Source organism: Candoia aspera, chromosome 6 (genome assembly GCF_035149785.1).
Source record: "Candoia aspera isolate rCanAsp1 chromosome 6, rCanAsp1.hap2, whole genome shotgun sequence".
NCBI classification, from domain to species: domain Eukaryota; kingdom Metazoa; phylum Chordata; class Lepidosauria; order Squamata; family Boidae; genus Candoia; species Candoia aspera.
Genome location: NC_086158.1, coordinates 42,945,075 through 42,967,565, shown reverse-complemented (window position 1 = coordinate 42,967,565; position 22,491 = coordinate 42,945,075). Strand labels below are relative to the sequence as shown.

Sequence of the window (22,491 nt, the reverse complement as noted above, 5' to 3'; positions counted from 1 at the left end):
GTATTTGTCCTATTCTACAATGAATCGTTTTCCGGTATTGTTGGACTTAAAAACATTGCTATCACATATTTTTAAAAAAGATCCAACCTAATTATTACATTTTAAAGATTTTTGAAAAAAGAATTACTAATTTTAGTGAACAAAACTGGGGTGATATACCAATGGTAAAATATACCAATTCTCCCTAAGTATCATGTTTGAAGTAAAGTTAATATTCTTTTTCCACTGCAATTTCTACTGTTGGATCTCTATGACTACATTCAAATTCTGCATCCGTTTAATCATACAATCTGACTTTGGATTCTGAGTCATATTTCACTAGTAATTTATAAATTATGCCTAATACATGTTCGGTATAATGTGTTAAAAGATTTTTACATTCAGTCATATTTCTCACTGTTCATTTTTGTAATTCTTTTATTCTTGTGCTGCTTATTATGACACTTGAACCAATTAGGTGTAAAGGAGCACTGTCTGTAAGAGACTCAAAGGATTTTATCTTTGTCCTGCTAGAAATAGAATCTTGCAACCTAAACAAGATATTGTTTCTCCCCTGAGCAAATTTCTTCATCTCTTCATCTTTGTAAAAATAGATGTTTAATAACAAGGCAAGAGGAGAGAAATTTGGATGTATTCTTTTCCTGTATTTATCTCAAACATTCAGGAGGTTACTTAATACTGCATGATCTCTTATAAGTCATTTATTTCTGCCTGTATCAACTCAGATATATCTGGAAGCCTCTGGGAGACCCCTTCCAGGAAAGTAATGGAACTGTAGAGAAATACAATACATTCTAAAATCCATGTTAACAGTATGATTAATACAGTCTGAAATTTGGAGCCACTAGACCACCACCTGCTCACCTAGCAGTTCGAAAACATGCAAATGTGAGTAGATCAATAGGTACCGCTTCGGCGGGAAGGTAACGGCGTTCCGTGTCGTCATGCTGGCCACATGACCACGGACGGGTCCTTACGGACAACGCCAGCTCCAAGGCTTAGAAACGGAGATGAGCACCGCCCCCTAGAGTCGGACACGACTGGACTTTACGTCAAGGGAAACCTTTACCTTTACCTAGACCACCTTGTTCTCTTGAACTCTGCAAGTTCTTGAATTTAATTCTTGATGTTTTGGACCATATATAATTCATCACTTGTCTATTCCAATCACTTAGTCAAAATTATTTGGAAAAGGGATAATTTCAGATCATTTGAAAAAGGTAATTTATTCCTCGTAAAATATTCATTTGAACAGCTGTGATCCCTTCCTAACCAGGATTTGATTTTTTCCCATCTAAAAATAACTGTTAATATATATTTCCAGGTTGGTAAATAATTATTCTTAAATATATCTTTTTTTTTTGTCAAGAAAATTCCTAAATATTTGACACTCTCAAATACTAAAGCCTGTTGTTCGGTACGCACATCGGTTTTCATCCTCTGAGAAATTCCATGTCAACATTTGAGTTTTCTCTTTATTAATTTGGTAACCTGACACCAAATCATATTGTTGTATATGTTCCATCAACAATGTTAAGGATTCTCTATGCTAAGCAACTATAAGTACAATATCATTAGCAAATAAATTAACTACACAAGAACATAAATTGAAATTAAGTCCTAAAATTCTATTTTCTTTTTTATTTGAATTGCCAGTAGTTCTAATGCTAATAAAAATAAAGAGGGGAAATGGGGACACCTTGGTCTTGTCCACTTTAATATAGTACATTGCTGTGAAAAAAAAACTATTCACTACAGTTTTAGCTGCTTGTTCTATACAAATACTCTGTATCCATGTGAAAAAAATTAGGGCCACAACTCATTTTCTTCAGAACTGTAAACACAGGCCATTCCAAATTGTCAAAGACTTTTTCAGCACCAAGAAAAATCATGGCCATTTTTTTGTTTTTCTGATCTTGTCAACAACTTTTAAGATATGTATGATATTATTTTTATTTATCTCTTTGGAACATAGCTGGTCTGATGAGGGAATATAATATCAGTTAGAAAGCCATTTGATCTCATATCAAGAATTGCCATAAAAAGCTTGTAATCCACATTCAGTAGACAGATAGGTCTGTATTATGCAGGATAAGCTGAATCTTTTCCTACTTTATACATCAAAGAAATAAAAGCTTCTTCATGTGGCTGAAACTTGTTCATTACTTGAATTAAGGTTTAGTCAACATTTCTCGAAAAAAATTGTAATAAACTGCAGAAATACCATCAATTCCTGGAGCTTTATTCAATTCCATTTTTTAAAATTGTCTCTTTAATTACATCTTCAGCTATATGTTAACTGAAAACCTTTTGTTGGTCTGTAAATTTTTAAAGTAGTATTCAATTCAAATATTCTTCAATTTTTTCTGGGTCATATTCCTGTTTGTTATATAGTTTCATATAATAATTAACGAATTGCTGCATCATATCATTCATTGGAGACACATATTTAGTTCCGTCCCAAACAGAAGTAATAATTCTTTTGTTCTGTTCCTTCCATAATTGGTAAGCTTACTGCCCTTTCTAAGTATTTTTGTCTAGTAAAGTTCAATTTTTTATAAGTTTTATTTATTTCCAATATGTCATTTCTGTATTTCTTTTATCTTTTGCTCTAGGTCCAAAATTGGATTAAGTTTATGACTTATTTCTGTTTCAGATCATTCAATATGTCCTTCTGCTTCTGCACGGCTTTCTTTCTGTTTGATGTGGGAGGGCTAAAGAAACTTCTCATAAATGCTTTAGAAGCTTCCCATACTGTAACTAAGGAAGTTTTAGAAGTTCCTGATAAAACTTCAATTAAATGAAATTTAATCTACCTATAACAATAACAGTCCTTATAATTATTGGATTATGATCTGCATATATTGAAGCTTCCAGCTCTACACTGAGATTAGTCAACAATCAGAAGTCCAACACAAGTCTGTTCTAGAACATATTTTGTGGACTGAAGAAGAGCAAGTATACTCTCTCCCTCTAGGTCAGGGTTTCTCAACCACGTTCCATGGCACTCTAGGGTTCCACGAGAGGTCACTAGGGGTTCCCTGGGAGATCACGATTTATTTAAAAAAATATTTCAAATTCAGGCAACTTCACATTAAAGAGGAAAGTTTCATTCTTTATTTTCAGTTTAAGAACACTGTTAATGCATATATACAGGACTACCCATGAAACGAATACAATAATTCTGTAACTTCTGGCCTATATTTGAGCCTGAATGTGCAGGGGTTCCCCAAGGCCTGAAAAAATATTTCAAGGGTTCCTCCAGGGTCAAAAGGTTGAGAAAGGTTGCTCTATGTATTTCTATCTCCAGGCATATGAGGGAGATTGCAGTGTCATATAAATCTAAGATGTTTGGGAGGAGTTTACTAGCATTTCCTTTTGATAAAATCAACTCGTCTATCAGAGGGGATAAAACACTATTCATATCCCACAGATATTAAAGTATTGCCCTCTGCAATTTCAAGAAGTTGGTGGGAGGGGATTATAGAATTTTGTTTTATCATTTGGAGCATAAATTGAGGCAATTATTACATTTCCAAATTCAATCTAAAAACATAGTATTATGAATCACCTTTTCTCATCCTTAATTTCTATTTCTAATGACCATGGTACGTTTTTCACATATATGACTAATCCATTTCTTTTGGTCTGCTCAAGGTCATGGATTTGTCTTCTCCTATTCCAGCTCATGACAAAAATGTCTAGCTATTCAACTTCCACCCACTGGAAATTGCTCTTTTCATTTTTTTTCCAGAAAACTTCCTTTTCAATCAAAGAGAATCATATAGCCTATTCATTTCACCTGTCTTTTAATGTAGCAATTCCCCCATCCAAGATCATATGCATTCCATATGCTCAAACACTAAATGCAATTTCATCTTAAAATTAAGTGTTTCAGAAGAGGAATCCCTTAAGTATATCTTACCTTCTTCTTCATTCCATATAAGATTAGATACACAAAACATGGCAGCCAGTTGGAGTTTAGCATTTGAGTGGCTCTATGCAGAAAAAAATTTAGACACACGTATTTTAAAGCATTTCTTAGTAAAATCAAATCTCCTTTCAGCTTCACTTCTTTTGACTTTGCAGAACCATGTAATGTTATTTGCAAAAATATGGATGTGGTCTACTATTGCTTTCTTTGTTACCCTGGCTGATCTAGTTAATACTTGGAAGGGAAGCTACAGTCTTGACTGTGAAGACAAAAACAACAACAAACACACTCTGGCAGAAGTTAATGGCAAAACATTTCCATACTGTTGCCAAGAAAACTATGTCAGGAACCAAGCTTGACTCAAGTGAAACTTTACATTTCTTTCTTAACCACTATGAAATCCATGTTTGTTGCCTCTAAATTATTACCCACAAATAATGAAATATAAGAGTCACATGCTTTTCTTCAATGAGAGGTAAGTTGAAAAAAAAATGTTAGAAAAGGAAAAGGAGTGCATCTTGTATCCTAGAAAATCAGAACAGCAAACTGTACTACACTCTAATTATTCAGATTTCTACCAAATACAGAAAATCATTCTTTTTTTATTAAGCATATGAAACTATATTTACTGCAGGCCAAATCTGTCTTGGAGGACATATGTTCTACATATCTGTCAGGCTCAGCCCAAGAACGACAAAGAATCAGTCCAGCCAAACTTCAGTTCTTTATTTGTTCACACCATATAGACAGAATCTTGCCAGACTAAAGCTACTCTACCTAACCTAAAGGGAGATTACCTGGGAGGCTCTAGGGCGGGGCTACTCTGAATCTCTTTATCTTCCCACATTTACGATACGATGTATACTATACATTGAAACAGTGAACATGACACCAGCTCTGGACCGGGTTTTCTCTTATCTTGCTCCCTTCCTTGGAATGTGCTTCCTCCTTCCTGAGAACCAGCTGCATTACTGTAGTCCATCACAGCATCTGCTCTAGGTCCTCAGGCAAAACAACTATTACTAAGGACTCTTTTACTGGAAGTATCAGGGATTGTAAATGTACATTACTCCATACACAGCACAAAGGACACCACTGAGCTATAATCTCTTCCCAAAATTTAATTATAGAAAACCTTTAAATTAAATTACATACCATGTAATACTTTATTTTTTGTAAGATATCATCATTTGTCATTATGAATTCTTTAGCTGTGGTTCCATCTGCTATGTTGGCGAGTATACATAATGTCTGGAAAAAAGGACAATAGAAATATACGATAATAACAAGAGAAATCTAACTTTGAATAGCAATGTTTCATGGTGGCTTGACAAGTAGATGGTTATGACATGTTCCCAAAATGTTTGTTCCCAATACGTTTCCAAACGAACATCTCACTGTCTTGCTTATAAGAAATAAAGGGTAAGACGATAAAACTATGAAGACCTTTATTCAGGCAGAAATTACAATGATCATATCAGTAGTCCTCAGGTTATGACAGCAATTGGTACCAGGACTGCTGTCACTAAGTGGTGCGGTTGTAAAGCACGACATCATGTGACTGCATCGCTTAGTGACAGCAATCCTGGCGGTCCCAGTTGCCACTATAACCCCAGGACACGTGGGTTGTTAAGCAGGAAGCAGCGGAAGTCCCAGGTAAGGAGCACGGGAGTGCCATGTTGGGGTGGGGTGGGGCAGGCTGGGGACGTCTTGGAAGGCCCAGCGCAGTCGACATGTGAGTTGGGGGAGTGTCTGGGAAGGCCAGCAGGGGCTGCGTGCAGGCTGAGCGTGTATGCTGTGGGTGGGCATGACTTACTGGAACGACTTGCAACTTTCCCTGCCAGCTTCCCCATTGACTTTGCTTGTGGGAAGCTGGCAGGGAAGGCTGCAAATGGTGATCACATGACTGTGGCTCTGTGCAATGTTGTAATAGTGAGCCAGGCACCTGAGTGCCCAAATTGCAATCATGTGACTGCAGGGGTGCTGTGATGGCCAGAACTTCGGGGACTGGTCGTACATCTGCTTTTTCAGCACCACCATAACTTTGAATGGTCACTGAACGAATGGAATTATATTCATGAAACCTCAGGCAAGGTGTAGAGAAACAGCATGAATTTTTGAAGAAAAAAAAGATTTTTATTTAAAACAGTAGTCATTTAATACTCTGCATAAAACTGTTTCCTCATTGAAACAGAAAAGACAGAAAAAGTGAAATCCTGTAAATAATTCATTGGTGCTGTTTTTTCCCCCCTTGTCATACCAGATGACATCACATCTCCAGAACTTTGGGACCCCGCACCCTATAGGTTCCTACAGTAAATTCTTGGCCAAAGGTGACAGCAAAATGGGTTTTTCTCCCTTTTGCGCACATAGGTATCACATCAAATCAAATCAAATCAAAACCAAATCTTTATTATTATCATAGGCCAGCATAGACACACAGGTATTAGAGGAGCTTGCCTTTCACTCAGGAACCCCATACGTCTAACTAACTACCCGAGCCCAAGGTGTCTAAACACTTGAATAAGTTTGGGCATCAAATATACGAGTTTTGCCAATCGAAGCAAATATTTGTAGGTCAGGGTTGAACTGTGGAGTCCTTGGTGCTCTCTGAGCCTTGTTGTTTTCTTGCAGACATTTCATTGCCAGACTAGGCAACATCTTCAGTGCAAAGAGGGAGTGGGCCTTGCTCTCAGTTTATATACGGTGGCTTGCCCTGCTTGTGTTGGTAGGGGTGTTGTTCTCTCCTTGAGAGTTCTTTGATTGGGCTGTTTGCTGCTTGGTTGATTGCCTGAGTTAATAGTTCCTTGATTAGGATGTATTGTGCTGTTTGATGGTTCATCTGGTGTTAATCCTAGTGTTGATTTTTGCATATCTGGGTGTTGATTGCTGGCAAGGGAGTGTACTGGTCTTTTGGCTTTTCTATTGTCTCTTTTGAATGGTATGTAGATGTTGTTTACCTCTATGTGTCTGTTGATGGCTGCTTTGTCTGAGTGCCAGGCTTCCAGGAATTCTCTGGTGTTTTTGGATTTGGCTTAGTTTAGGATGCTCACCGTTTCCCAGTTTCAACATGTCCTCCCTGCATGGAGAGAACAACACCCCTACCAACACAAGCAGGGCAAGCCACCGTATATAAACTGAGAGCAAGGCCCACTCCCTCTTTGCACTGAAGATGTTGCCTAGTCTGGCAATGAAACATCTGCAAGAAAACAACAAGGCTCAGAGAGCATCAAGGACTCCATAGAAGTTTTGCCTGGCTAAAAGGAAACAAGTAGCATATGCTTTGTGTTTCTTCAAAACTCAGCTAAGAACTTGTATTTGTTTACCTGAAATGTTTCTTACATTTCAATCTTTTAACTTCTGGCAGTTTGGGAGATTGTGTTTTATAGAGTTTTGTTTTTAACTTTTTTTAGTAAAATAAACAGAAATAATAATCCCCTAGTTGCATCTTTCATTTTTACATACTTGCACAAGAAATAGTGCATGCAAGCATCCTTATGCACATTTTCTTAGAAAAGGAATTTGAATTTGCCTCCTGAAGAATTTAGAGTTTAGCATTTTTTGTTTTGTTTGTTCAACACAAAGTACAGTCCTTCCTGTCTAAACTGTTATATATATGTATCATTAATACAACAATGCACAATACCTGTTCTTTGACTTCTACGTTGTGCTCTCCTTCCAGGATGAGAGTCACTGCTTGCATGATCTGTTTCCCATGAGTACTTATTATCTGATCTATATGCTGCCAAGAGTTTCAAATATAACATTAACAAATAGCTCACCTGAAAAGTTAGGAAATTCATAGTTTGCTTTATAGAACTTTTATAGCAGGAAATAAGCCCCTGCCAAATTTCTCTCTCATGGAAGCAAATTAGTATATGTATATGACAGCAAGACAGAAATGATAGGTGAAGGTGGCTCTAGCCAAATGCATTGGGGCGATATGTGTATAGTGTTAAGATCCTGTTCTTATCACAAATAGTGAACAATGCATTAAAATTAGTTTTCCTTTAAAATCAAACACTGTTGTATTACTCCTTGATCTGCAACATGCTCTATGCAACGTGGAAGATGGATTTTCCGGTTGTCCCAAAGCTTACAATCTGTAGTAGCAAAGGTTCAGAAAGAACTCTGCTTTGTCATTTATATAGAATGTTTGTTCTGTAAATTGGCAAGCAACAGCTCAAGTAAAGTTGATACAAAGTTCTGGGGCACCAGCTCAAATGTGTAATATGAACATAGCAATTTACAAGACCTGCACATTCATTTTCAAAATATCAATTCATTATTTTACTTACAGGGCGAGTAGACAAAAGGTTCCTAAGTAATCCCAAAGTCTTCATTAGTACATTTACATCAGAATCAGAGAGTAACTGGAATAACTGTTCGGTACTCAAGCCTCGTAAAATGTCCGCTTTGATCTTCTGTTCTGCTTGAAATGCCATATTCTAAAAAGACAGACCAAATTATTCAGAATCATCTCAACATTTTCCACAAAAGACTCAACTCCATTACACTATTTATCATTTGCTGTATACAAGGAACATTCCTTAGCAGTTAAGATTTTTTTGCTTCCCATCCCTGAAAGCATCCTAGAGCTCAGATGATTTGACAGCATACAAATTTAATAAATACATGAAATCTAAAATTTCATTATACATTCACAATGTTTTTGCAATGCTCTTTCAGGGGAAATTGGTGATGCATGCATAAAGCTAGCAGATTAACATGAATGCTTACCATTAAAGCCCAAACTCCATTCACTCGCAAGGCAAGATTGTCACTCTGAGTTAAACTACAGAGAAGTTCTATGGCTCCTGATTCTAAGATAGGCTATGTATAAAAAAAGCAAAATCAGCTGAAAAATTTCAGTAATATACCAATTTCACATATGTACAAAAACATTTTAAACTACTTACTATTTTATCATATGAAGTGGATTCTAATGCATAGATGACAAGTCTGAGACCTAATACATTAAATATTTCGTTTGTCGACAGATACATACACTAGTTGCTCAGCACAGATTTGGCTATCAAGTAACCATATATATGTAGAAATGTATCTTAAATAAAACACAGCTCTCTACTGGATTTTCCCACTGGCTGAAATACAGATGCACGTAATAAACTTTTTTGGTTATGGTAACAACTGTTTAATATTCTCTCTAAGGAAGACTTTTAAATTCCAATGTATTAATATTTTCCAATGAATATTTTTACTAGCCAACTTTGGCTTTTTAGGGAAATATTTTGTGTCAGCCCTTTCATTTTTTTTACTTTTTTCTCCTATGTCTACATTAGGTTCATATTATCTTGTGGTTTAATGGTTTGCTTTTCCAACATGGTTGCATTATTTGCTTAGTTTTTTTTTAATTATGTGTAATTAATATTTTATAGTTCTACTTCCATTTTATTTTAGTATTATAAATTTGCTCTAAAAACAAAAAGAGACTTAAAAAAAATTATAAATAGTCTAGCATACACCTTCACATTTACATGGCATCTTCTTTCTTTACATATTTTACATTTTTATAAGCTCAGACAGTGTAGAATACTCAGTCCAAGTGCCATTAAGTATTTCACCCAACCTTTTGATTTTCCAGTATGTTCCATCAGCTTCTCCTGCCCGACAGCTATTAACTGTCCCATTGCATAGTTGAAAATAATCAACATATTTTGTATTGTATTGTATTTGTATTATAAAATTTGAACCTTTTTCTTGACAAAAAATTCATCTTGCATAGTTTCAGAAAGATAATTGATTACCTGACTACAATTAGCATGTTAAATATAGACAAAGAAACAATCTTTTTTAACAACATATTTGATTAGTATAGGATTTAATTTTTTCTCAGTAGCTTTTTCCTCACTATTTCACACAAATAGTGGAGCAGCTTCAACTATACAGAGATTTACAGATCCAGCTGGATTCTAGAATCCTCTGGGGAAAGTATTTTCTACTGACCCAGTTTTCTTTTCTAAAATCTTCTAGAGTTCAAAGAAGTGCAGGCTATTCTAGGTGTTAATATCTAAGCACTCCCAACAGCCATCACAGCGCCTGATGCAATGCATATTTGGATGGAATGTAAGTGCAGATAAAGCAGAAGAGCAGAAACTAGAGTACAGCCTTAATGGCTGCTACTTAGTAAACACTAACAGCATGATTTCTTTATTTAAAGTAACATTTTGCCTATTTTCAGAGGAAAAACTGCTCTTATACTTCTAAAAGCAGACTGATGAGAAAGACCAGAGACAGGTCTTCACCATCATCATCTCACTGTATATTCACATTACATTTTATATGAAGAATCAGAAATCTACTTTTTTGGTTAAAAAAGCCTAAGCAACTAACCTCTTTGCTTGGAGAAAATTCTAAAAGAAGATTGCATAGAGTAGAAGATGCTACCACTAAAATTTCATCTGGAGCATTCTGTAATACCTGAAGAGAGAAAGAAAACATAGTTTCACCATAAAGTTTTTTTTCCCCAGAATTTAGATAATTCAGGGACTGCTACATATATCAAACTAAATACATTTCCCTTGCTACCTGTGTAGATGCAGAATCTGGACCCTAGCTTCCTTTTACCATTTGGAAATTAAATAGTACCAATATCTATTTTTGCAACTGATTCTTTTCCAATTTCAAAACAGAGTCATAACTGACATCTCAGTTGCCTATACGTAGCCAAGGAAAGAGAAAGAGGAAACATGTCTTCCTTCTTTAAATGCCTATACATTACTCCCTTTCTCATGACAGGAGATAATATCTAATCTAGGTGGAAATTACTTAAGACTTAAAAGTTATTATTCCATCTTTTGCTAGTGAAAAAATATAATGAAAAATTATTTTAGAGAACACTGCAAACAATTCTTGTGCTTTCTAAGTGGTATATAAATAAATAGTTAATTCTCCATAAGGATTGCAACTGGAAAAATGACCAGTTTTAAAAAGCATTTACCATCTGAAACACCTCACAGAGTAGCACTTTAAACATTTTGTAGCAATGTAGTATTTTCCTGACTGTGCAACCCAAAGGCATTCACCTTTAAAAAAAATCTACTTCAGTGGCTTCCAGCTTTATAAAAATAAGGGCTGGAGAATTACTTTTTTTAAAATCATATTTATCAAGATAAGCATTCTGTTGTCATCAACATTTAAAATAACCTAAGCCGAAACAGTCATTTTTAATTAGAAGTATAAACCTACTACACATTATTTTAAAACCATTTTATATCCAACAACATCCTTTTATTCCAATGCATTATATTCCATTATTCCTAGATCTTAGAAAGATCACATTTTAGGTGAGTTGAAATGAATAGTTATATCACTAGAGAGATATCTTTAGATACAGAGATAACTTTTCTTTAACTAGTCTCAAAATTGTACTATAATATTGTCACTGCAATTTATATCAGAATAATCAATCACCCAATGTGCTTACCTTCATTAAGGGTTTCCATACAGCATGATCTTGGAAACTTGTTCGTAGTTGCTGTACAGATCTTGACAAACTGTGCAAACATCTGCTCAGAAAAATGAGGTATAAGCTGCAAAATACTTCTTTTCCTTAGAAATAGCTTTGCATATAAGCTTTCTGAGAAACTGAACTAAGAACTGAGAATTCAGACTGTTTCATCATTATTACAATTACTGCTAAAGATAAGTCATAATTTCAAATAATTTAAGATCACTGTATGTCCTAATAAAGGAAGTGAACAATTGTCAGACTAAATACACCAAATGTAAGAATAATCCCACTAGGTAAATTTATACCTGACTGCAGCTAAGCGCACTTTGATGCTAGACTCAGATAAGCCATTTACAATCCGATCCATCATATTTTCTGTTTCAATTATCTGAAAGAAAAAGTTATCAAACAAGTTATTGGAAGAACTGATTTTACAGAACAAAACAGAACATTTAGTATGTTTATTTTAATGCCATGTACTGTGTATGCATATGCACCAATGTTAACTGGTAAACATGTCAAATTTGAATTTCACATTTTAAAAAGAAATTTCATGTCTATGTGATATTATGACAATGAAGCACATTTATATATTAAAAGTAAAACCCAACATTAGGTTTTCCTGAACAAAAATGGCAGTGCCTATTAAGAGGCATTCTCCAAGTTATTTAATTTTCTGCAATTCAATTAAACCTAGTATTTTTTAACTAGGAAATTGCAACACTTTATCCATATATCTTACTTTGTCACCAATTATTACTTTATTGAAACTAGTGATAAGCAAAGCATACACTTCAATGACAAAGCTATATACACTAATTTTTAACTTATTTTCTGTATCTTCACTGAGTGCTATAATTCCCTTTTATACAACTTGTACAAGAGTGGCACAGCACTTTTACTCTATAAATGAATATCATAGTGAAGTTATTTGCAGGATATTATTCCAGTAACTTTTGGAATGATCCCTTGGTATGCTAGTAACATCAAAATTGCTAGTTAGTTGCTAAAAATAACAGCTTTATATCTCTGCATATTAAACTATTGAAACATCTACTCTTATACTTAGTTTAATATGCAGAGATTTAAACAAAACTAATCTAAATAACTAAAAGGTCAGCATATCAGAAGTCTGAACAACCAAGAAAGGGAAGCAAATTCTGTAGGACGTGAACTCAGTCAAGGCAGGAAAAATTACTGATCTGTTTCCCGTAATCCCAAGACTGTGGACAGGAAGATAATAGTGTTTGAGGCTCACTTCTGGTGGGGACATGGAGGACCGAGCAGCTGTGCCCGCGGGCTTAGTGGGCGGAACTGACAACGCAGCAATTTGGGGGGGGGCTCAGGTGGGTTTTCCTGAAGCCCAGGAGTGTTCTCCAGATGAAGGAAAACACCTGGAACCACCCCATCTGTCCTCCAGATGGCTGCTTGAAGCCAGAAGATCGCAAACAGCACTTCACATTCAACTGGTAAGAGCTAGCTGGGAGGCTGGGACAGCACCATTTTCCAAACCACGCTGTTGCCTTCAAGGGACACTAAGACTGGCTATACCATTTCTATATCACCAAATTTATTTATTTTTTTAATTATGCATACCCTAAGAGAGGCTTTCTACAGCAAGGAGAAGCTGGCTCTCTTGGTGCTTATTGTTATTTTTGGGATTACTTTTTTTAAAAAAAAAATCTTTTTTAAGTTTTGGATTTTGCTCTCCTTCCAAATATAAAGGATTGTCTTCCTGTATTTACTTCCTTTATTTTGATATTAACTTTGAAGATATTAGCATTTTCCTACACATTGAATCAGCTGATTTAAACCTTCAGCTTTGTTTCTACTTTCCCATGGGAACTGTCTGCTTATCTCACTTTCACTCTGTGTGAACATACTTTGGAACTTTTCCATATCTTCAACTTTCGCTAGTTAAGCTCCTGGGGGTGAGACTGCATGAGACATGGAGGATTTTAAACAGATTTTTTCTGACTTCCATCAAGATTTTAAACAGATCTTTTCTGACTCCTATCAAGTTTCTATACAAGACAGTCAGGATATTATGGAAAATATGAGCTCTAAAATGTGTCATTTCATTGGGGATGTAGTGGATGAAACTGAGGAATTCAACAGTGATAGAAATGTTTACGAATGAGACTGGGATTTCTGTTGAGATGATAGATGAAGATTTGATAGTGGAGTTGGAGAAATTTAATGAAGAAAGGGATCAGCAAGCAAAAAGAGAGGGATCTGCATCAGCAGTATGCTGATGATACCCAATATACATCTCCATCCCGGGTGAGGTAAGAGATGCAGTGACTGCCCTTTCTTGGTGCCTAGGGGCTGTGGGGGTCTGGATGGGGAACAACAGGCTTCAGCTGAACCCTGGTAAGACAGAGTGGCTGTGGGTTGACAGCTCTTCTTTTTCAAGGAAATTGTCATCTTTAGTTCTGGATGGGGTTACGCTGCCCCAGACAGACCCGGTGCATAATCTGGGGGTTCTTCTGGACTCACAACTTCTGCTTGAAGAGCAGGTGGCAGTCGTGGCCAGGAGGGCCTTTGCTCAACTTCATGTTGTGCGCCCGTTACACCCATTCCTGGAGCAAGAAGCCCTCTGAACAGTCACTCATGCCCTGGTCATCTCCCATATAGACTATTGCAATGCGCTCTACACGGGGTTTCCCTTGAAGAGTATCCAGAAGCTGCAGCTGGTCCAGAATGCAGCTACGCGGGCTATTCTTGGTGCCCCTAGATCGGCACGTAAAACACCTTTACTGCATGAACTGCACTAGGTGCCAGTTTGCTTCTGGGTCCAATTCAAGGTGTTGGTTATCACTTTTAAAGCCCTATATGGCATGGGGCCAGGTTACCTGAGGGACTGTCTCATCCCCATAACATTGACCCGCCCCACCTGATCAAGCAGAGAGGGCATGTTACGGACCCCGTCTGTAAGAGAATTTCATCTAGTGGGGTCCAGGAAGCGGGTCTTCTCTGCAGTGGCCCCCGCCCTTTGGAACATCTTGCCCTCGGAGGTGAGGCAGGCCCCTTCACTCCTGACCTTCCGGAAGGCCCTGAAGTCTTGGTTTTGCCATCTTGCTTGGGGCGGGAAGGTGGGAAGTCATTCTTTAGGGTGGCTCGCACCTTAGAGCCCCTCCCACCGGATTGGAATTTTTATAGCTACTTGGATTCTATATTTATTTATATTGTATTTTATATTTGTAACTTGTTTTTATTTTTATGGGATTTTAACGTTTATTGTTATAGTATTAATTTTATTGTAAACCGCCCAGAGTCCCTCTTTTCGGGGAGATGGGCAGTAACAAAATCTGACTAATAAATAAAAATAAGTGAAATTGACTGCCATAAAAAGAAGGGGTCATTATGTATGGGAGGTTTTCTGAAGAGATGTTGGAATTTTTGAGGGAAGTAGTTGGGTTGTTTGTTTGTTTTTAAGAGAAAAGGTCTTAAAAACACATTGTGGGGATATGTAAATGCTTTGGTTTATTTGAAGCGGGATAAGGGTTAAAGAATGTTTATCTGGATCACTTTTAGGGTTTGACTGATGTTATTTGTTTTTAAGGATATGGATTAAGATTATTAGGGTATAAAAATGTTTATTTGGATGGTTTTAAGAATCTGATTTAAGGTCATTGTTTCGAATTGCTTCTCTTTTTTGGGTTTATTAAGATTATTAAAACTGTTGTATTATTTACTATACTGACAACAAAGGTCCGCATAGTTAAAGCAATGGTGTTCCCCGTAGTAACATATGGCTGTGAGAGCTGGACCATAAGGAAGGCTGAGCGAACGAAGATCGATGCTTTTGAACTGTGGTGTTGGAGGAAAATTCTGAGAGTGCCTTGGACTGCAAGAAGATCAAACCAGTCCATCCTCCAAGAAATAAAGCCAGACTGCTCACTTGAGGGAATTATATTAAAGGCAATACTGAAATATTTTGGACACATAATGAGAAGACAGGATACCCTGGAGAAGATGCTGATGCTAGGGAGAGTGGAGGGCAAAAGGAAGAGGGGCCGACCAAGGGCAAGGTGGATGGATGATATTCTAGAGGTGATGGACTCGTCCCTGGGGGAGCTGGGGGTGTTGACGACCAACAGGAAGCTCTGGCGTGGGCTGGTCCATGAAGTCATGAAGAGTCGGAGGCGACTGAACAAATAACATTATTTACTATAATGGCAGACAATTTATGTGCTTTTTAGTTTGATTTTTATTATAGTAGACAGAAATGTATAGAACAGTAGTAGGAAGTTAAATTAAGTGTTATTTTTGCGAGGGGAGTCGTTTAGGCAGTTTATATGATTTTTTTTATTTTAATATAAGGGAAGGGAGTAAGTGTATTTTGTGATTTTTATAATGTACTAAAGGAGAATGATTTATAGAAATCATGTGATTTTAGTTTAATATAAAGTAAGAGATTGATTATGGAAAATTTTTGTATATCCTTCCTGTTAAAAGTCGGAAGTCACATCTTTTTGTAATGTCGAAAAAAAATTTCTTTTGAGTTTTCACACCTTTTTAGTTTTTCTTCTCTTTGTTTTTTGTTTTTGTAGCTTTTATCTTTCTTTTCAAGCTTAGTAAAATTCTAATAAAAAAATAGTGTTTGAGGCTGAATGGGAAATTACATATAGTCCTCGGTTCACAACAGTAAATGGGTCCAGAATTTCGATCGCTAAGCAATGCGGTCGTAAAGTGTGATCACATGGCCACATCACTTAGCGATGGCAATCCCAGCACTCCCTATTGCTCTCATTAAGCGAGTCCTACGTGGCTTGCAAGCAGGCCAGCAGGCAGGTAAGGTAAGGCACGGCACAAGCACGGAAGGCCAGGGGCAGCTGCTGCTGGGCAGGGGAGTGTGTAAGTGACTTAACAGAGTGACGTACGACCTTCTTTGCCAGCTTCCCCATTGACTTTGCTTGTGGGAAGCCGGCAGGGAAGGTCACAAATGGCGATCGTGTGACCATGGGACACTGCAACCGTTGTAAGTGTGAGCCAGTTGCCAAGTGCCCAGATTGTGATCTTGTTACCATGGGGGTGCCGTGATGGCTGGAACTTTGAGGACCAGTCAAAAGTCTTTTTCAGACTTCGAACGGCCACTGAACAGTCAGTAAGCGAGGACTACCTGCACTACCAAGAGATAACAACTTTATCATTTCAAAATTCTCCAAGTTACTTCCTGGCTTTGAGGTACTGGAAACTAACTGATAAATTCTCAGACTTACCTTCTTTCGAATGTCTTCATCATTTGCTCCAAGTGCAGCATAGAGCTTGAATGCAGCCTGGCGCAATTCATGAGCATGTTTTAAGTCATGATCAAGCTATTAAAAATAATTAAATTCACATTTTTTTAATTGCAAACCCATGGATGTTGATCCAACTGTATACATTCTGAGTTCTGACTAGAATAGAGAGTGATGTAAACAAATAAAAATACATTGCAAACTTTTAAAGACGTATTTCACATAATGAGTTACAGCTACAGTAGCAGCTAAGTCTTGAAGTGTTTACATTAGGAAGCACTTTTAAGAATTTTCAACTGGTACTTTATTCTGTGCCTGTTTTCAGATAGAACTTCACTTCTGTTCACTTCAATTATAACAATTTAAATCTTACAAATCCTACCAATTCCCTTAAACTGAGCTCAAGTCCTGGTGCTTGAGTGGATGCATCCATATAGTTTTCTTGAAACAATATAGAAACTGTTTGCTGTTGCCTTTTTCCCAGATTTTTTTCTTCAGCTTTCCTGTTTAGCCTACACCCTGGGATTTTGTAGTGGTGTTCTGTCTATGTAGTAATCAGGGCCACGCCCACTTGTACAAACAGCCAACTTGAGCTGACTTAAAGTTAGACCCTGAATAGGAGAGGACACTAGATGAAGCAAGACAAAACAAAGTTGATGACTGCACAAAACAGGAGACTGGGAGTTCTAGTCCTGCCTTAGGCATGAAAGCCGGCTGGGTGACCTTGGGCCAGTCCCTCTCTCTCAGCCCAGCTCACCTCACAGGTTGTTGTTGTGGGGAAAATAGGAGGAGGAAGGAGTATTTGGTATGTTCCCCGCCTTGAGTTATTTATAAAAATTAAAACAAACCCATCTAGTTTGTTTTCTCACACAGTCAGGAGCAAAGAAATAGCATGTATAGCTAAAAAGCTAATTCATACATTGTCTCTGCAGAAGATTCTGTGAGATTTTCATTTGGGTCTACAAACAACGATTGTAGAACCATATAGATATGCAGTAAATATATTAATCCAAGTTATCATCTCTCTCTCACACACACACAAACACTTAATTTATAATAAACCTACCCTTTTTATATCAGTGATGGCACTCACTGAGCTGGGGTATTTGAAGTAGTCTGCAAGCATTGCAATAAGGTGGTCAGTAATACTGGCGATTCTCTGTAGTTCAATATCTGCTTCAATCAAATAGGCCAGAGTTTCTGCTCCATCTACTCTCTCCTCTAATAGTCTCTCTTTACTACACATCCGTGCCAAACATGGTAATGTCTGGAAATTACAAAATCTGAAATTAGTTTTTTAACTAGTTATTTACAAATTTCTTAAATTTCTGTTAGATTTGTTTCTAAAAATATGTCTTTTAAAAGACATTTCCTAATCAAACACGTCCTCAAATCTACCTAGATATTTGTAAAACAATAAAATTTAAAGCAACAATTGATTTTTTTTGCTATATGATCACAAATTCAAAGCGATTTTATGCAACTAAGAAACTTGCACAGAACATTATTAAGCCATGAGTCTAAGTTCCATTAAACAAGATTTATTAGATTGTATAAACATGATTTAAAGGCAGAATAATTTAGTATTACTGAACACCAACTATTTTCAAAAACAGAAATAATTCTGGCCAATAATTCCACAATCACAAGGGCTGGCAATTTGGCCTATAATGCAGTTCATTTGTTATTCAATGGCTTTGTGGGGAAAAATGAACCAGATCAGATGTGGTAAGAATAAATCCTTGTACACAAAACGAAGGAATTTCTTTTCATAGTTAAGTTCTAAGAAAGGTCCAGTGCCTAGGATTACATACACACCACCACAAACAAGAAGAATACCTCAAATCTCAAGAAAGGGAAGAATTGCTGGGTTCATTTCCCTGGAAAAAATTATCTGATATTTAACCCACAGAATAATGTACAATTCACAACACCATTGCCCTGAGAAATCAACACCAAATCTTAAGCAGCCTTTATATTGTTTTTTTCTAACAGTAATTTTTTTAAAGATTATCTTTAAAATTCTTTTAAAGATTATAATTAAAACAGCAAAAATACTGTTTTAGTTTAAAAAACTAAAAAAAGATTAAAAAGGAAGAGTAGAAGGTGCAGAAAAGAAAGAAGAAAAACAGAAACAGAAACAAACAGAAAAGAAAGAAAATATAGTAAAGAAAAAGAAAAATATATAAAGAAGTGACTTCCCACCTTCATCACAAGAAGTATGAATATTAGTAACTTATCACCTCCTCTTAAAATACAACAAATGATCTCTTCTTCCTATATCCCATCTCTTATTTATAAACAAATCCATAAAGCATCATCATTTCAGTCCTGTGTCAGCAAAAGTCCATTAAAGGCTACCAGAAATAACAAGGTATCTAACCTTACCCAAATAAACCAACTTTATATTCCTTCCTTTTACTTCTAACAATCTTAATATTTAGTCCATTCAAATAATGTCCTAGAACTTGATTTCTTTTCATTTTTTCTTTGTCTCTTCTCACAAGATTCTTCAAAACTTGAACAAGCCCCTTTTGTAAATCCAATGTAGGAAAATTATCCAGGTCGCTCTCTTGGTTTATTGCTTGTATATCCCTTTTAATTATTAAGGCATCAGCCATTTCTTTTGTATGTCCAGTGTAAGATCTTTTTCCATGTCATTCTTGTACCCTGTCATTTGTAAATCCACTTTCAACTCTGTCTCGATCTTGTCAGGTAAAACTTGTACTTCCTCCATAACACAGTTTCTCCATAGAGGCAGATACCTCTGCTGATACCATTAACTTTTGAGTTCATTTTTCAGTATGTGTAATGTTAGAATATTTTGCTTCATTCTGTAACTTCAAGTGAAGTTTGTGTTTTTGTCCTTTAACTGTAATCTTCAGTTCCTTCTAGTGTCCAATTTTTAAAATTGTATCTTATTATGGGTTTTTTAAAAAAGAATTCAAAACAGAAGCATTTTCCCATGGGAAGGATTCTTTATAATTAATTCCAAAATTCAAATTTGTAACTTTCTAAAATCAAAATGTTAATCACCATTTTGCTGTTTATTCCAAAAAATATTTTCTTAAATTCTTAAACTTGTAGTTAAAACTTTCTTTTGCTAAGGATTGAAGGAAACTCACCAGGTGCTGTAAAACCTGTTGATCCAAAGGTTCCTAATAGCTGAAAAGCAGTTAACAAGCAATTTTAAAAGTGATTAGAAAAGGAAGTATGCTAACTTAGTGTCCTTTCAAAGGCACTGACCATGGTTTGAGCAAGTTGGCTACTCTCCCAGAGTTCTAGTGGTCCCGCTGGAGACCACTATCTTGCCGTCTCCTCACAAGGAGCACCTGTTTGGAACACTTGTGGATGAGTCCTCTCCTTGTCCAGAGAGGTTTCGAAGAGCCAGTCTACTCGCCGGCTCTTCATTCTGCCACGGTTGTTGGCTCCGCTTTTCACAGAGCTGTTTTCAGTCTGCTGTTTCTCCCTCTGGAAGTTCAGCCCTTATATTGTTCTTGTTTGGGATAAATGGAAAGAATAGCTGCTGTTGCTGCTGCTACTAATGTTAAAACATTGGGAAAGGGGAAAAGAAGATAACTGAAGCAAATTATGTACTACTGAAATGTACGGAGAAAAACATGGCTGTCATCATATGTCCATGAGGGCAATCATCTTTCTTTGCTCTGTACAATAATGAGTCATAAAAAAAGGGCATTTTCATGAATCTAGAAAAATTACCTTTATTGTGTTCAATGTGATAGACTATCACTTCCCAAGTAATCAACATGTACTGACACCTCATAACTCCAAAAAACAATCTATATCTGTTTCTATATTGTTCAAAGGTAGATCTCAGACTAATTTGTAGAAATGATTTTTTTTTTCTGTTTTAAGCCACAAATCTGACAGGTGTTTTAAGTTGCATATTACTTCATAATCTAGAGCAAATAGACTTAAAAAGAAAAATACAAAACTGGACGTCTAACTAAAATCTCAATCTGTGTATTTAACAAAGAAAAACACAAACTCAGAGTGAAAAGAAAACCACATTCTACACAGACTCAGGGTGGTATACAAAGCATACAACTGAAATAGTGTTGCTAATAAAATCAAATAGGAACAGTTTTATTACCTATTTTCTGACTCTACTAAACATCCTGTTTTCAGCAATAAAGTCATTCCACTATTTGTTTTGAGGTAATTGTTTTAAATACTATCAATGTGATTCACCCACTTACCTTTAACACAATGCAGGTATCGTCAGTGCGGACTGCTCCAGCTCTGCACATGTACGTAAGGCTATAATGAAATATCAAAATAACATGATTACTGATTTCAGTATACTACATCTACAGTATAGTTTTGATTTTGTTATGATACTAAAATTTGTTCACGGGGCAACAGTATCATAGTATTATGTACTTTGAGCATCATCTGTTCTTTTAATGAGAGCAATCTAGGACCTAAAGCATGGAAAGCATTATGGCTGTGTATGCTTTGACAATTACAAGTGGACCTCACACCAAGGCAAACACAACACCCATCTGTGGTATTTATTGTACACCACCACAAATTCGTGTCAAGTATAGCAATATAAAAATAAAGTTAATTAATTAAAGAAATCCCTCCTTTCTTAGACTTCATGTGATGGGGCACCATAAAACAAGTTCACATTTCTTTCCATAATTCAATAAATTAATATTAAGTCATCAAATATATATAACTCAGGTAAGGTTCTTAGAAAATTAAAATAGTGGCTAAATAGTGGCTGGCTGCAGCCCTGTGCTTTGTTTGGAAACACACCTATCTTCCTAAATAGAAGACAAATGCAGGCTAATTTGATAAAAACATCTTAGATGGAGAATGAGGGAGCAAGATATAATGACAAGGAGTACTCTCTCTCCTGTCCTCCTCCTAGTAAATGCCTGTTTTATGATTGGTCATAGCTAATATGGCTGTCATTCTGTGAAAATGCCTCCCAAATGTCTGCAAAAGTCCAAATGTGTTCACTGTCCTAAAAGGATTGCCTACCAAAAATACCATTAATTGCCTACCATTAATACTGGTGACTGAGATATTAGATTAAGATAGTATAATTTTGCTGGGGTTGATATGATGCACCCATAATTACATGGGAGCCATTATATTATAAAATACATATAAATAAACATTTAGCATTTTTCCTACATCCTAAGGATTACCATTTGGCTGATGTGAGCTGCATTTCAATGGGCTTGTCCCTTTGTAACATCTTCACAAATATCTGTGGTAATAGTTCTCCATCGATCAACACTGAAAAACAAAGGGAAAATATGTTTCAAGAAATAGTTAAACTGTAATTATTTAATGAACACCCATACTGACCTCAGAAACCTACCATTTACAAGAGTCATTGAAATCTGGGGGTTTTCAAAGGCTAGAACTGCAAAACATTTCAATGCTTGCATTCGAACCTGTACAAATATACAGCATTTATGTTAATTACAATGAAAGCACTCTCTTGTTTTAAGAACTATAAGTCAAGTGAAACTAATTTAAAAACTCATCAAAAATATTTTAAATACTCAAAAGACTAAAGAGTACTTTTCAAAAGTGTGAAAGCAAACTTCCCAAAGGGATGTGACTTATTGCCCAAATCGCTGTGCATTTTCTAAGGTGACTGAAACTTGTTTTTATGCATCCTGATTTGGGAAAAGTGGATGTTCAAAACTACAGAACATAGATCAAATTCCTTTTCTACAGAGTCCCAAAACATTTTGTGACAAATATTTACTTTCAGTCCTCTTCCCACAGCTAAATATTGTAATTATAGTTCCCTAACTTTATCTAGAGGATTTTTTTAAAACTTAATTCTTTTT

The 22,491-nt window shown here is 36.1% G+C and overlaps 1 protein-coding gene across 4 annotated transcripts in view; it reads right to left on the bottom strand.

Moving 5' to 3' along the window:
• ARMC8 (armadillo repeat containing 8) overlaps positions 1-22,491 on the bottom strand; it is a 72,990-nt gene that overhangs the window by 5,395 nt on the left and 45,104 nt on the right. For 3 of the 4 annotated variants that reach the window (XM_063306865.1, XM_063306866.1, XM_063306868.1), the window contains 13 exons: positions 22,011-22,086; positions 21,835-21,925; positions 20,872-20,932; positions 17,718-17,918; positions 16,634-16,729; positions 11,714-11,796; positions 11,382-11,463; positions 10,289-10,375; positions 8,675-8,767; positions 8,233-8,382; positions 7,581-7,676; positions 5,090-5,185; positions 3,926-3,998 (listed from right to left, as the gene is read on the bottom strand). In XM_063306865.1, the coding sequence (XP_063162935.1) occupies positions 3,926-3,998; positions 5,090-5,185; positions 7,581-7,676; positions 8,233-8,382; positions 8,675-8,767; positions 10,289-10,375; positions 11,382-11,463; positions 11,714-11,796; positions 16,634-16,729; positions 17,718-17,918; positions 20,872-20,932; positions 21,835-21,925; positions 22,011-22,086 (1,285 nt within the window). The remainder of the gene's footprint in view (positions 1-3,925; positions 3,999-5,089; positions 5,186-7,580; positions 7,677-8,232; positions 8,383-8,674; positions 8,768-10,288; positions 10,376-11,381; positions 11,464-11,713; positions 11,797-16,633; positions 16,730-17,717; positions 17,919-20,871; positions 20,933-21,834; positions 21,926-22,010; positions 22,087-22,491) is intronic. The other variant, XM_063306867.1, reaches the window with a different exon arrangement.